Here is a 14,638-nt window from a genome sequence, read left to right on the forward strand (position 1 = left end):
GTATTTGTCTATCACGGATATGACGTAGGAGACGAAGATCCGGGTTGATTCTTGTGAGGTCTTTCTCAGGAATATGTGAATTGCTTTACACAGAGCTCCCGATTATATATACTTTATACGATCATAAAATCGTGCATTCTCTTTACGCAGATTCTGATCAATTCAAAAGAAATTTGTTCGCAACTGAAATATTAGTTCAACGCAATTTTTCGAAACTTTTGGACTTTTTATGGTTGTTTGAAAAATTATATTTATAATTCTGTTACAAGTCCCACTTGCAGGGGAATGTCTCTAAAACTGGAGCTCTATCTTTACCAGAGTCAAATCTCTTATCCTAGTAAACACTGACAATCTTCCTATTGGCTGCTTTCCTGCGTATTTCGATTGCCATTTTTTACTTAACTAGTCTATCATCGAATAAGCGCTTAATAATTCTTTAATTCTTTCATATGATACGATTAGAGCAAACCTGGCATACCTTTGCACTACTTTGATAAATCTAGAGTTTTATTTAAAACATGGCTTTATTATTCGTCTGAAGACTGAAAATTTTAATTCGTGGATTTTTTAACTTTTAATTGTAGAAAATATTGGCGTTTCAACGTTTCTATTAAGGGAAATATCGAAAAACTATTTAAATTTGCAATTTACGCGAATATTACGAGATAACTATATGATATTAAAAAACATACAGACTATATCCAAAGTCACACATTTCTCGAGAGAAAGTACGTGATTTCCGAGGCACTGTGTACACGGTTACCGGACGTCGTTATGTCTTACAATTAAATATGTATATGATACACGTTTATATAATTATTCTACATGCAGAAGGAATGAACGTAACATGGAACGGATCGCACGCAAACGCGCATGCACACGCACATCTATATCCGCAGTTTTCTTTGACGCACGTGGATAGGACAAAGGTTTTTGATACCGATGTCGCGTGAAGTCGACCTCGATATCGTATTTTTTAGAGCACGAAACCGGATTATCTCGCGAAATTAGCTCTTCCTCTATTTCGCTGTTCGAGAAAAGCGATCTTATCATTGTACACGCAATTGTGTTCGCGTTTTGCAACAACACGTTTCAGTTATCTATACAACACGGATACGAAAGGCGTTCAAAATTTCTATATATTCATGATTAAACTTTAAATAAATTACATTCATATTAGTTTCACTAAAATCTGCAAATTAGTGAATAATGTATGAATTCGGACTTGACATTTATAATGAAATTGCCAGGATATTTACGACATGAATAATTTTTTATATTTTTTAAAAAAATTTACATATGTTTTCAAATTTATAATAAAAGATGAACTGTTACTTATATATTTTATTTTACAATTCGGACGAAAAAATATCTTGACTTTTTTAATTTAATTTTGCACAATGAACACTTTCAAAACTTTCTATACATTTAATTTCGTATTTATATAAAAAAACTTTGAGCATTTATTGACTATATTATATTCCAGATGAATTGAGATGTGTCGACTTTAAATTTTTTAATGTTAATCTTACTAGGACGTTTCATTTGCAAGTATTTCAATATATGGCATCATATGCCATCGAGAGAAAGTCGTATATTGATGTGTTATTAAGAATAATGGAAAGCAGAGTTAACTGACTTCATCAGTTATCGTCAGTTTTACATATGTATGACATTCGAATGCTAAATTCGATATTAACATTTCTGTACATTAAGTTATAATTATGTATAAATACGTTCACGTTTCATAAAAGTCGTTCACAATTTATTTGATACAATAACAACATTTTGTAAATTTTATTTGGTATATTTCAAAAAACCGAATTAATAAAAATTTAATAATCTGCATGATTTCTTAGAATTTTGTTTCTTATAGTTTGTTTATCGAACATTCGAAAAATTTCATTCAACACTCGGATTCTTATCAAGGCGTACGCCGCTTTGAATTGATAAACAAGAAAAAGATGTTTACATTATATCTACAAACTTTACATTGCTGCAATACATACGCAACAGTTATAAGTTTTTGTATGTTTCTAATATCATATAAACGTGCATTAAAGTGTGTCACTTTTTTTTTCTGAAAAGAAAGTCTCAATTTCTCAATAAATGTGAATAAGAACTACAATTATTCTAATGGCACAATATGCTGGCACAGCCATATTTAACATAACATTCGTATGAGATATATACAGAAATTGAATATTTTTTTCTGTTTTATTCGATTTTGTTACCGCTTATTTCATCAAAAATAAAAATATAAGCGATAACTGTGCCATTGAACTTACAATTTGATGAAATTGAAATAATTACATTCAGAGAAACATAATGATAGTAACTATAAAAGTAACAATTACATAAATTTTACATAAAATTTATATAATTAAAGTATAAATATAAATTTCAACTATGTATATTAATTTTACTATGTATAAAATTTTGTAATATTAATTGAGTTAAAATTTGGCTATCACTATATTGTTTTCTCTAATTGTGAAACAGTACTAGGATTGTAAATGAGGCCGATATTTCAAAATTACGGATGAGTCAACAACATCGGATTGCGAAATGTGTATTCAATCTGTTTGTGCTAAAATCACTGTGTCAGCTTAATAGACACGTAAATTTTTATTGATCTTCTATTCCTGAAAACGCGAGATTTGTTAAACGTATAAAATATTTTATATAAAATAGGAAATATAATAGTAATGATTAATTTAAAAAACGATAAAATCTTTTTTTTATACGATGTGAATCTTGTTTCTTTCATTTCACTGTAACACACGAAGTATGAGGATGAGGATGCCCGAAATGTTTGATACTCGAGGCATCTGGTTTTAAGGATCGTCTAGAACTGGAAATCTCAACAGCTGCTGCACGACAGAATCTTTTTTTGTCGTCGAATTCAAGTTTTCGAACAAACATTGCCGAGCCTACCTTTATTCAGAAAACATATAAGACGATTTTAATTAACTACTTTCTCTCTAATCTTATATTCATGCGAACGCGCAATATATGTAGGCATATACTGCATATCGCAGACAGAAATTTATAATCCTTAATAATCTTAATTTTTTTAATTAATACATTTATCTGCATGTGATAAATTATGCGATTAGGAGGTCGACAACTTTTTAGTGTTACTTAATGATAATTATTGGACACATGATAATTGGAACACGATAATCTCGAAAGACGAAAGGCCGGATATATTAGGTCATTTAAAAAGTATCCGCGGTTTTTTGTTCAATTTTTAAATGACCCAATAACTACTTTTATCATCTTTTCAATGATAAATCAAATTAATAGCTTGAATAAAATATTAAAAGCGATACACGCACGCGAAATTATATTATTACAGATTGTTACATATGAAATCGTTCGAATATTGTTATTTTATTTGATCTGTTATTTTACATCGACAGCGTCATTTTTTAAACATCATGTAAAATCGCTTAGATCTTGCGATTTATTTCTGTCAAAGCGTCATCGTGACTCAACAACAGCTACGTAATATACGTCTCAAGTGCTAGGGATACTTGAGGACCGCACTGACCGCAAGCGTCGTTTCCGTTAATTAAAATTATAATTGTCAATGAAGTACAATGAAATATCGTCATTGCCTATATACGTGTAGGCCTGATTGCCTAACTGCAGAAATAAATCATCTTGTGTCCTACTAAGTGTAATTAAGAGTCGTAAAAAGCGAGACATTTTAAGGACTTTTTTAAATGATGAATCTGTTTGTGCGATTACTCGTTTAAAAATTTGTATGTATAATATTGAGATACATACAGGAAGTTTGAATATGATTTAATAATGTATCATACACATTTTCACAAATGTATTAATATTTATATTTTAAATAAACTATATATGTATATACATAAAAGTTGTGGGAATAATTATAATTATATATAATTATATTTTCATTTAACAACATATTTGTATAGTTTATTTACTCTCATTAGCCTTGAAATTTACTTATTATTATTATTTTATTTACTTTGTATTTTTATTATTTTTTATTGTTAAATGCTAAAATTTAACAAATGACATCTTAATTTTTTTGTATAAGCTTTAAGTATTCAAGATTTATACGAAGTTTGCAGAGATTACTTTTTCTATAAATAAACAAATTAACTTTGTTTATTTGCGGAATAACTAATCTCTGCATCGCAAGATGAAATTTCATATAAATCATTTTGAATATTTAAATACTTATCAATCATTTTAAATACTTACATAAAAAATTTGGGACTTTTGTAATTATTTCTCAATTATATTTCTATTACAGCACAGATAAAAGCACTTCTACTGGAATAATTTTTTATTCAAGTTCTAAACCATCATAATTTTTCATATTACTTTTAAGATTTACTTATTAAGATTTAATCTGTAATTTTTTCATTATTTTGAAAATGTGTCTAATACTTCCTTAACTAAATATATTACTTAATTGAACTCTTTTTTTTTTTGCTTAATTAAGCAATATCTGCCTATTTTGCTCATTAATTGACGGTTTTTTCGGGAGTTCGGAGAAAGGAGGACAATGAAAAAAGGATACAAACGCGGTGATCGGTAATAGCGGAATGTTCAGCAACTGCCTATTAAGCCGATTTCCGCAATCGTAGTGTTCCAATTCGACATCCTGTTTTGCGCGCCTTCTATGCAAAAAACCGTGACTTTACTCTGCAGCTCAGAAGCAACAATGAGGTAATCAACGTTCGGCCAACGTTCGAGGGTTCTCGCCATGACGTTCGTATCGACCCTCGTTGCTGCACGGTGACAGGATCTGTCCCTCAGTGCAGATACTAATCGCAAGTTAAGACCGATACTTGGAAACTCGTTTCACCAACTCTTGTCAAAGGTTTCCATTCATTCACGAAGTACTGATCGATGAAAGTGAAAGATAATTTCACAGAATTCCAGTTGTCCACAACTAGTCTGCCTTATTTCTCCACGAATTCTTCCACTTTCTCTTAATCATATTTTTATTAGGATTTCTTGAGTTGTCTTCGACCTACATTCTGGGAAATGAAAATCGTGAATCAAATTGATTTCACCGATGAAGTTTTCCCGTAGACACTTCGCGTGATAAAGATTACGATAGTTTACTTCTGATGAAAATAAATTGCACGCTTATCACATTAATTTTTACTTTCCGATCGCTGTCTCACGCTTCAATACGAGCCCGAAGCTACCGGAGCAAGTAAGCAGGAATTCGGTTACGCCAGTTTCGTGTAAAACCTCGAGGGGATATCATGTGTGAAGCGTAAACTCTTTGTCCTGTTACATGTCGTCATGGTAGGCCTTCTACCGTGTGTTATATATATATATATATATATTGTATATATATATGTATATACAAGGCTCATGGATATGTTCAGCGGTGCTCTGTGCGAACGACGAAGTCCTACCATAGTGTAGTATATGCGGACTTCGATGAGGATTCTTTTGTTGTTCGTTCCTTTCTCTTTCTCTCTCTCTCTCTCTCTCTCTCCTCTTTCTTTCTCGTTTTCTCTCTCCTCCGAAGTTTGTTAGGTATATCGAGAGTTTCTTTGTTCCCCAATAGAGGTATCGACTGCGAACGTCATATACATGATGATTAGCATTCGAATACATCGCGAAATAAAAATAGATATTTTAGAAGAAAAACTTAAAGCAATCATTTTATCTAATCTGATAAGAAGAACATATGATGACAATAGATGATGACAAACACTTTTGTTATTATTATTGTTATTTTTACGCGATATCTTAATTTATAATTATATAACCGACATTGCGACGTCGATGAGTTATAAATATTAATGCGAGGTGATGTGGAATAGTTTACAGTGATTAATCGCGACGTAGTCATCTAAGATCGACAATTCGCGGCTTATAAAATGTACTCGGCGCAGCGTTGAATATTTGTTAAACAAACGATGTGCATAATCGATTGTTTTGGTAAAACGATGACACATCAGGAACATCTACGTTTTGATAAGCAGGGCATCATGTAAGAGAAGCTCATTTTTTTTCTTTTTCGAAACGCAACGTAGAAAGTGACCAATGGACTTGGTTGTTTTATTCTTGCGAAAGTGATAAAGATGTGCGGAGGACAATTCTCTCGACTTTCACATAGTTACGTAATTATCTATACGCTACGAATATCGATGTACATTATTCGTAAAGATTAAACGGAATAGTCATGCAGAGATCAAAGAGTATGACTTTGCCAATATTCGGTTCCGCGATTCTCGAAGTGGCATTCAAACTTGGACGCTTCTATTCTCGTAGCAATCAAATCGAAAGATTTTCATTGTGCGAATCGTGTGCATGAGAGCACAATATAGTTTTACGCAAGATAACTGACATTAATGAGGGAGATGCCATTTGTCAAGTTTGCTTTTTTATTTTCTCGAATGGACGTGTGAGCAATAATGAATCTAAAATGCTCGTATCGAAGGGATAACTTTTATTTTATTTTTAGATTATTAATAGTAATCTTATGAAGAAATAGTTATTAAATATTTGAAAGATTTGATTGTATAAGTGTGTTTATTGTAATATTTTTAAATGTTATTCTATTTATAGATACTCTTGTAAATCTTATTTGAGAAATTCTCTAATTAATGTAGTTTATTTAATGTAGTTAATTACGTATAACAAAAATATTTAATTTTATATCATATTTTCTAATTATAAAAATTTTCGTAATCAAATGTTGAACTACATGTAGCTTAATCGTTGGCATCCTCCACCTATAATCTTATAGTCGTTTCGCGGCACGCAATTCATCGTCAAAATCTCAATGTTGTTTTTTCATTAGCATTGCAATTATGCACACTTTCCAAAGTTTGTAATATGCGCACGCAAGCATTATCAACATTTTCCGAGTTTTCTAGACTTTCTTACAGTTACGCATTCTAAACGAGTGATTTTGTAATACAATTTTCATATATTGTATTTCCATACTTACAGCATAAAGTTATTATAAATTTTATAATTTGAAAAGTACTATTATAAAATTACTATAATTTTATGCTGTATTAATAAAGAAGAAAGTCATAAGCAGATATTCATAATCGATTCTTATATTTACTATCGTCTTAAGTACAGTTTTAATTAGGTTCGGTTTCATTAATGTACGTAAGATTAACTTTAATCTAGGTTCTAATTCTAAGAATTAAAAAAAAAGATAAACAGTAAATTAAACCGAGATTAAAGTTAATCTTACGTTAGTGGAGCAAGGCTTTGAGATAAACCAACTACTGAATTATAACTGAGAATCATATCTCAGAACTAGCATCTTAAGACGTTACTTAAAACAATCTTGAAGAACGAACTATGAATATTTCGGCTTTACAATTAGTCTTATTTAAATTGATGCACAATTGCATTTAAAAAATAGATACAATATAATATCGAAATTTATTAATAAACACGTTATTGTACGTAGTTCATTTTAGATAAATTATAAATTGTCTAAAGTGGATTTTAGTTGTAATTAAACCGACATTTATCCTCGCGATCATCGTCGAAATAACGCGCGAATTTGCATATCTTATAGTCTATTGTTCTGAATTTAGGACACGTAGTCGTTACATACAAAAGCGATCATATCAGCTTCTATTATATGTGCTTTTATCACGCATGCAAATTCATGCAACTTCGCGAATGTCTACTAATAAAAATGAAATCTGTAAAAAGAAGCATAAGTCATATTGATCTATTTCCATTTAATAGTTTCCTTCACGCCTCGAACAATTAAATACTTTTCTTATCAATGATTTTCTGGAATTTTCTGAGAAGACTTTTTTTTTTATCTGTGAATCAACAATTGACTGCTATAAATCTTGACGATCATAAATCATAATTCATTATCTTTGGAAACGTGAGACACGTGCTGAGAATCGCATGTATATTTACTAACACAGATAGATAGCTAGAAAGAGCATTTATGTCATTCTAGAGTCTTCTAAGAACATACATACAGTGAATAATAATGAAAACAAAAATAATATAAAAATAAGTACACAGAAAATAAAAAATGGTACATAAATAAAACAAGATGACAAAAAATAAGAATTATTATTAATAAATAATATGTTAAAGAAAAGAAATACATAAAAATAAAAAAATACATAGAGAGATATAAGAGGATAATATCGTAGATATAATGTAAGGATAATAAAAATATTTTATCAATCTACACATATATTATCAAATGCGATCTATGTATATGTATGAGAAAACTGATTTCAAGTGCAAAGAATTCGCGGAAAGAACGATTTTGCTGAAATATCAAAAAGTTTAGCTAGATACATATCTAATAATAATAATTTTGTCGGACTATCAAAATAATTATGTAGAACGCTCAAGCTAATTATTAGAATGTCAAAACTGTTTGCAGCATTCCTCACCATGCTTAAATTTCTTATATAATTATTTTGAATAGTCCAACAAAATTACACAATATTTTCAGATTTGCATCCAGCTAGATTATTACATATTTCAGTAGAATTGTTCTTTCTGTGGGCGATTTCTGGCAGTACAACTGCAGTGATGAAATAGCGGAGCTCCAAGAATAGAGAAATCGCTCGATCTCAATAAGTCAAGAATATCGGAGGTCCAACTGTATCTCGTGACTCATAACGTACGCATGTTACAAGACCGCCCGTGTCGATGAGACGCGTTGTCTCAAAGGGAAATTGCCACTAACGGATGCGTGGAATCAAACAGGACATCGTACGGGGCATTCTCCGCGAGACGGGAGCATACCGACGCGCGTGCTTATTAATAGCCGCCGCTTAACTCGATGGTTAACTTCGATGGCGAAAGATACGATCCATCTCGCGCGAGTCACGATCGGTAACGGAACCGGTTCGGAGTCCCTTGTGTGACTCGTACTAGGCGTTATGCGCGAGGAAGTGAAAGCAACGCTCGCGGGACAATACGTGGCCGTGGACTATCCTGTCGCAATGTCGAACTCGATTGAGTCGCGACGAATGATATGGCGATAAAAAAGGAAGGATACTTCGATTTGCGTAATCTGCTTAGATGCCTAGATCCTCTCTTGATTGATTCGACCCCTTTATATGCAGTTCTGCAGAAGAGAATCGTATGTAATATTTCCTTCGCAATTTACGCAGAAAGGTATTTGACGTATGAAATCACATTATAAAATCATGACAGATCGCGTGAGGGCGATTAAAATTATATTATATTATAGATTACCAATTTAATTTAATGATATTACTACTCTAGTTCTGTTAGGATTGCGTTTTAAGATTGAAAATTAAATTCGGTGCTCAGTTTGCAGGATTGAATGTGAATATAAATTCACATTGAATTGTATAAATTCACATTGAATTATATAATTATAAGTATTGAATGAAACTATAACTTGACTGTTTAGGGCTTTTCCTATTTATTGTGTATTCACATATCTATTGTGTTATGGTTTTAAAGATACTTGGTTTAATATTGTTTCTATTACAGATAATCATAGCATTTTGTCTTAGTAAGAGAATACAATATAAAGAATTTCAGAAAATTATGAGATTGTTAGAAATGTTGAGATTGTAAGAAATGTGATTGAAAGTTATTACCATTGTTGCATTAGCAAATCCTATATACAGGATGTCTTACAGATCGCGACATTAATTTTAACGACATATTCCTGAGCTGAAATTAAAACGATAATTCTAAGATGAAAATGAGATGTAACACTTTGGAAAGCGTTTACAATATACATATATGAATCCAAAGATCATACATGTATATTATTTATAATAGATAATGCATTTACAATAGATACTCTAAAGTGTATAATCAACTGTACACTAGAAAGATATGAATAGAGAATGTCACATAGCATTCAAAGCATGTAATTGCATAGCAGTCTGTGAACTTGTCGTGACTTAGCATTGTACGAAGCAATCTTTCTAAGGAGTCATCAAGTCCTCCCGATAAGACTTGAATGAGTATTGACATGCTTAAAAAAGTAACGACGTACGCTTAATTGATTTAGAAACGTCAGTAAATCATCAGGAATATGTCATCACCAGACTTGCGCGATGTAAAAATTGATTATTAATATTCAGAACGTGTTCCATAGCTTTCAAAGCAAAGAAAATCGAACGTGAGTTAGAATATTTGTGCAGTCCGCAAATATATCTTGACAAGAATTACTGTTTTACGTTCCTAGTTTTATTGAACACATCGATGATCACTGGACGACTGGGTCAACTCTTAAGATATTAATTTTAATACTGGTTTTAGAGAGAGATAAACAGTCAACTTTTCAATTACAGAATTTTGTTCTGGTCTGTTGAATAGCATATATAAATTTATAACTGCATAACATAATTTTTCTTTTCTAGTAATTATAAACCAAAAGGAGAAAATTTAGCAATTTTCGATAACAATTATTTAATTTTGTTTGTGAATGAAATCGAAATAATTGAACTAATTAAGTAGCATTTTGATATAAACAAATATGGTATAAGACAATACATAATTAAGGTGACAAATACTATAATATTAATATTGACGATTAAATTCCGATCTCGGAATTAATCATTCAGCAGCACAAACTATTATTTAAATGATTTCAAATTCATATCAATAGTCATCTCACAGTCATCGTATAGCAAGAGATTATATCTCTGATCTCTGATTGAAATTCTTTTTCAGAGGGTAAGGTCGAGGTATCGAGGGACGGCAAATATCTCAGCACTTTGCAACATGGTAAAGTATTGGGTGAACTTGCGATTCTTTACAATTGCAAGAGGACAGCAACGATCACTGCTGCGACTGATTGCCAATTATGGGCCATCGACCGGCAGTGCTTCCAAACCATTATGATGAGGACCGGTCTCTCGAGACAGGCTGAATACACGGACTTCTTAAAGAGGTAAATCAGTATGATACCTAAACTTTTCCGATGGACTTTCATCTAATGCTGTCAGATATACCCTTGCATAATTGAAGGGTTTTTTTTATCATGACAAATTTTGAGCTGATCATTGTTGTTTTAAACAAAATTCCGCAATAAAATTGTTTAGATTAAAAATTGATTTTTTTTTGTCTTTTTTAAAAATTGTTATATCTACATTTCTTGAATAGCGATTTGCTTTTTATTCTAATAACAATAACAATGTAGAATTCTGCCGTAAGTCTACAGCCTATATCCTCGATTTTAGTTTCTTTTAAGTAAATAAATTTCTTATCCTGATTTATTTATTTGATCATTATCGTCTTCAAATATACTCTGTGCCTCGATCAAGATCTCGTCATAAAATTGATTTTTCAAAAATTATGTCATTATATTTTAGCATATCTTATGTTCTCAGAATTGTGGAATAACGGATCGTTTTTTATTCCCATTGCCCTAGGAATATAAAGTTCCGCATTTGCAGATTATATCTGCAATTTCAACTTTTAAAATACGACGAATGCTAAATTTTGAACGACTTAATTTAAGATACGATAATGACTAAATTTGGACAATTATAAAACTGTATTTTATGAAAGTTACATTCTTTTTAATAAGAAAAGATAGCATCTTTTTCTTTTATTTCAACGTGCAAAACTCGATTAACCATGCAGATGTTATTTTAATGATCGGTAACGTAGTGCAGTCAATTTTTATATGATGTAACTGATGACATAATTATTATGAAGAATATTAGCAGTAATAATATTATATATACATATGTGTATAAAACACGAAAACAGATAGTAAAATACGAATGTTATCCAATGTTTTCTCAATAATTCAGTTTACAGCAAAACTATCGTGAATGATATTAATGAGGCACTATTAAACGATAAGTTCATGTAAATTTGTATATTTTTTGTATATCTATTAGGTGTTGGAATTAATTCGTAGCGTTTTACAAGTGATGGGAAGTACTTTTATTAATGTATTTTTTAATGCTCATGTGAAATAAATAACATTCTTTCATTAAAAAACGCTACGAATTAATTCCAACACCTAATAATAAATACGTTATGTAAATATTCTATTGTCAAGAAAATATTTTCTTACGTAATGTCTGCGAGTTGAGAATTACAGTCTTTTCGCAAGTTAAAAAAATTAAATGATGACCCTTGTGTAGTAACCTCTTATAAATATCTAATAAAAACTTGTAGAAATAATCTTACGTTATATACATTTGGAATTGACACATGATTTTACGTTTCAGCGTGCCAATTTTCAAAAACCTGCCCGAGGAAACTCTAATCAAAATTTCGGACATTTTAGAAGAGGTATGAGCTGATTTTCTTGACAAAACATACTTTCGTTGCTTTTAAATTATATAATTGATAATTAATTTCATATTTACAGACGTTTTACAACAATGGGGATTATATAATAAGACAAGGAGCGAGGGGTGACACATTTTTCATCATCAGTAGAGGACAAGTACGCGTGACAATAAAACAGCCCGATACAACGGAAGAGAAATATATTAGAACCTTAAGAAAAGGCGATTTCTTCGGTGAAAAAGCTTTACAAGGGTGAGCATAATTAATATTATTATTTTCAATTTTTATTTAAGATTTTTGTTATTGTAAAAACATAAACATCCCACATCATTCTTGTTATTGTGAAAACATAAACATCCCATTTGTTTACTGTCTTGTTTAAATATATCTTATCTCAAGATTGTAATATTTTTAAATGAAATTTTCGCATTTTAATGAGATTAAGATATAAATATATACTAATTTATTTCACCGTTATAGAGATGATCTCAGAACTGCTAATATTATTGCTGACGATCCAGAAGGAGTGAACTGTTTGGTAATAGACCGCGAAACGTTTAATCAATTAATCTCATCCTTGGATGAAATCCGAACGCGATACAGGGACGAGTTGGTGGAACGTAGGAGGTATATATATCTTTTGTTAACTATACAGAAAGCTTTATAGATAAGTATTCTAGAATTGTGTGTGTGTGTGAGAAAGAGAGAGAGAGAGAGAGAGAGAGAGAGAGAGAGAGAGAGAGAGAGAGAGAAATAGCTGTAATCACTATTATTTGTAAATGTTAATTATGTTCCATGCTTAAAACATTAGGATGGGACAATAAACTGTACATTTCAAGTAAGTTCAGCAATAAAAACAAAAACAGATCAATTTACTGATAATATCGATAATTTTTTAGCATAAAATTATATCATTAATATTGTTAATAAATTGATTACAAAAAAATAGCGAAAATGTAGAAAAGCTTCTTTGCAATTTGCAAATATACATTTAACATAACAAAGAAATAATTTGTACCGATTAAGAATTATATTGAAATCTTTTACAATTTTTTTAGATTAAATGAGGAATTTCGGGATGTACGATTACAAGACCTTCGGACTATTGCGACTCTCGGCGTGGGTGGTTTCGGAAGAGTTGAATTAGTCCAAATTGCCGGAGATAGCACACGATCCTTTGCTCTGAAACAAATGAAGAAGGCGCAGATCGTCGAGACACGACAGCAACAGCACATTATGTCAGAAAAGAGGATCATGAGCGAAGCGGATTGTGATTTTGTAGTCAAACTTTTCAAAACCTTTAAAGATAGAAAATATCTTTATATGCTGATGGAAGCCTGTTTAGGTGGCGAGTTATGGACTGTTCTTAGGGACAAGGGATACTTTGATGATAGTACTACACGCTTTTATACTGCATGTGTTGTCGAAGCATTCGATTATTTGCACTCCAGAAATATCATCTATAGAGATCTTAAACCAGAAAACTTACTTTTGGATAATCAAGGGTAAGAATATATTCTGTATAATAATAAAATAATATATTATTTTGAGAAAATATTTAAAAAATTATGGACATATTAATGTATTAATTTTGGATTATAAAAAAAATCTTTCATAATAATACTTAACAAATTTTGATGGATTTAGAATATTTCGTCGTATTATTTTTTAGATATGTTAAACTTGTGGATTTTGGCTTTGCCAAACGGTTAGATAACGGAAGGAAAACGTGGACTTTTTGTGGTACACCAGAGTATGTGGCACCGGAAGTCATTCTAAATAAAGGTCACGACATAAGCGCTGATTATTGGTCCCTTGGTGTTCTCATGTTTGAGTTGCTTACGGGTACACCTCCTTTTACGGGTGCTGATCCGATGAAGACGTATAATATTATCTTAAAAGGAATCGATGCTATAGAATTTCCTAGGTCCATTACTCGTAACGCGATGGCACTCATCAAAAAGCTTTGCAGGTAAATTGTGATATACTTTTACATATTAGAATTTTTCTTCTTTTTTCATGATAAATATTTATAGCATAATACATATATTTGTTGACTAATATTAACAATACTAATTGTTCTCTTTCAGGGATAATCCAGCAGAACGTCTTGGATATCAAAGAGGTGGCATTAGTGAAATACAGAAGCATAAGTAAATATAATATATACATATATATGCATGCACATACACACCACACACACACACACACACACACACACACACACACACACACACACACACACATATGTATGTATGTATGTGTATGTGTATATATATATATATATATATATATATATATATATATATATATATATCTCTCTGATTTTTTATTTTAAAATGCTAAGATAAGAATATATATATATATATATATA

At 30.9% G+C, this 14,638-nt stretch overlaps 1 protein-coding gene across 5 annotated transcripts in view; it reads left to right on the plus strand.

Moving 5' to 3' along the window:
- Positions 1-14,638, plus strand: part of for (cGMP-dependent protein kinase for) — a 47,145-nt gene that overhangs the window by 30,346 nt on the left and 2,161 nt on the right. For 4 of the 5 annotated variants that reach the window (XM_087404848.1, XM_087404849.1, XM_087404850.1 and 1 more), the window contains 7 exons: positions 10,687-10,906; positions 12,201-12,264; positions 12,344-12,516; positions 12,745-12,891; positions 13,323-13,769; positions 13,937-14,236; positions 14,355-14,417. In XM_087404848.1, the coding sequence (XP_087260974.1) occupies positions 10,687-10,906; positions 12,201-12,264; positions 12,344-12,516; positions 12,745-12,891; positions 13,323-13,769; positions 13,937-14,236; positions 14,355-14,417 (1,414 nt within the window). Of the gene's footprint in view, positions 1-5,805; positions 6,005-10,686; positions 10,907-12,200; positions 12,265-12,343; positions 12,517-12,744; positions 12,892-13,322; positions 13,770-13,936; positions 14,237-14,354; positions 14,418-14,638 lie in introns of those variants that run through there. The other variant, XM_087404851.1, reaches the window with a different exon arrangement.

This window comes from Acromyrmex echinatior, chromosome 3 (genome assembly GCF_024713525.1).
Source record: "Acromyrmex echinatior isolate Ae372 chromosome 3, ASM2471352v2, whole genome shotgun sequence".
NCBI lineage: Eukaryota > Metazoa > Arthropoda > Insecta > Hymenoptera > Formicidae > Acromyrmex > Acromyrmex echinatior.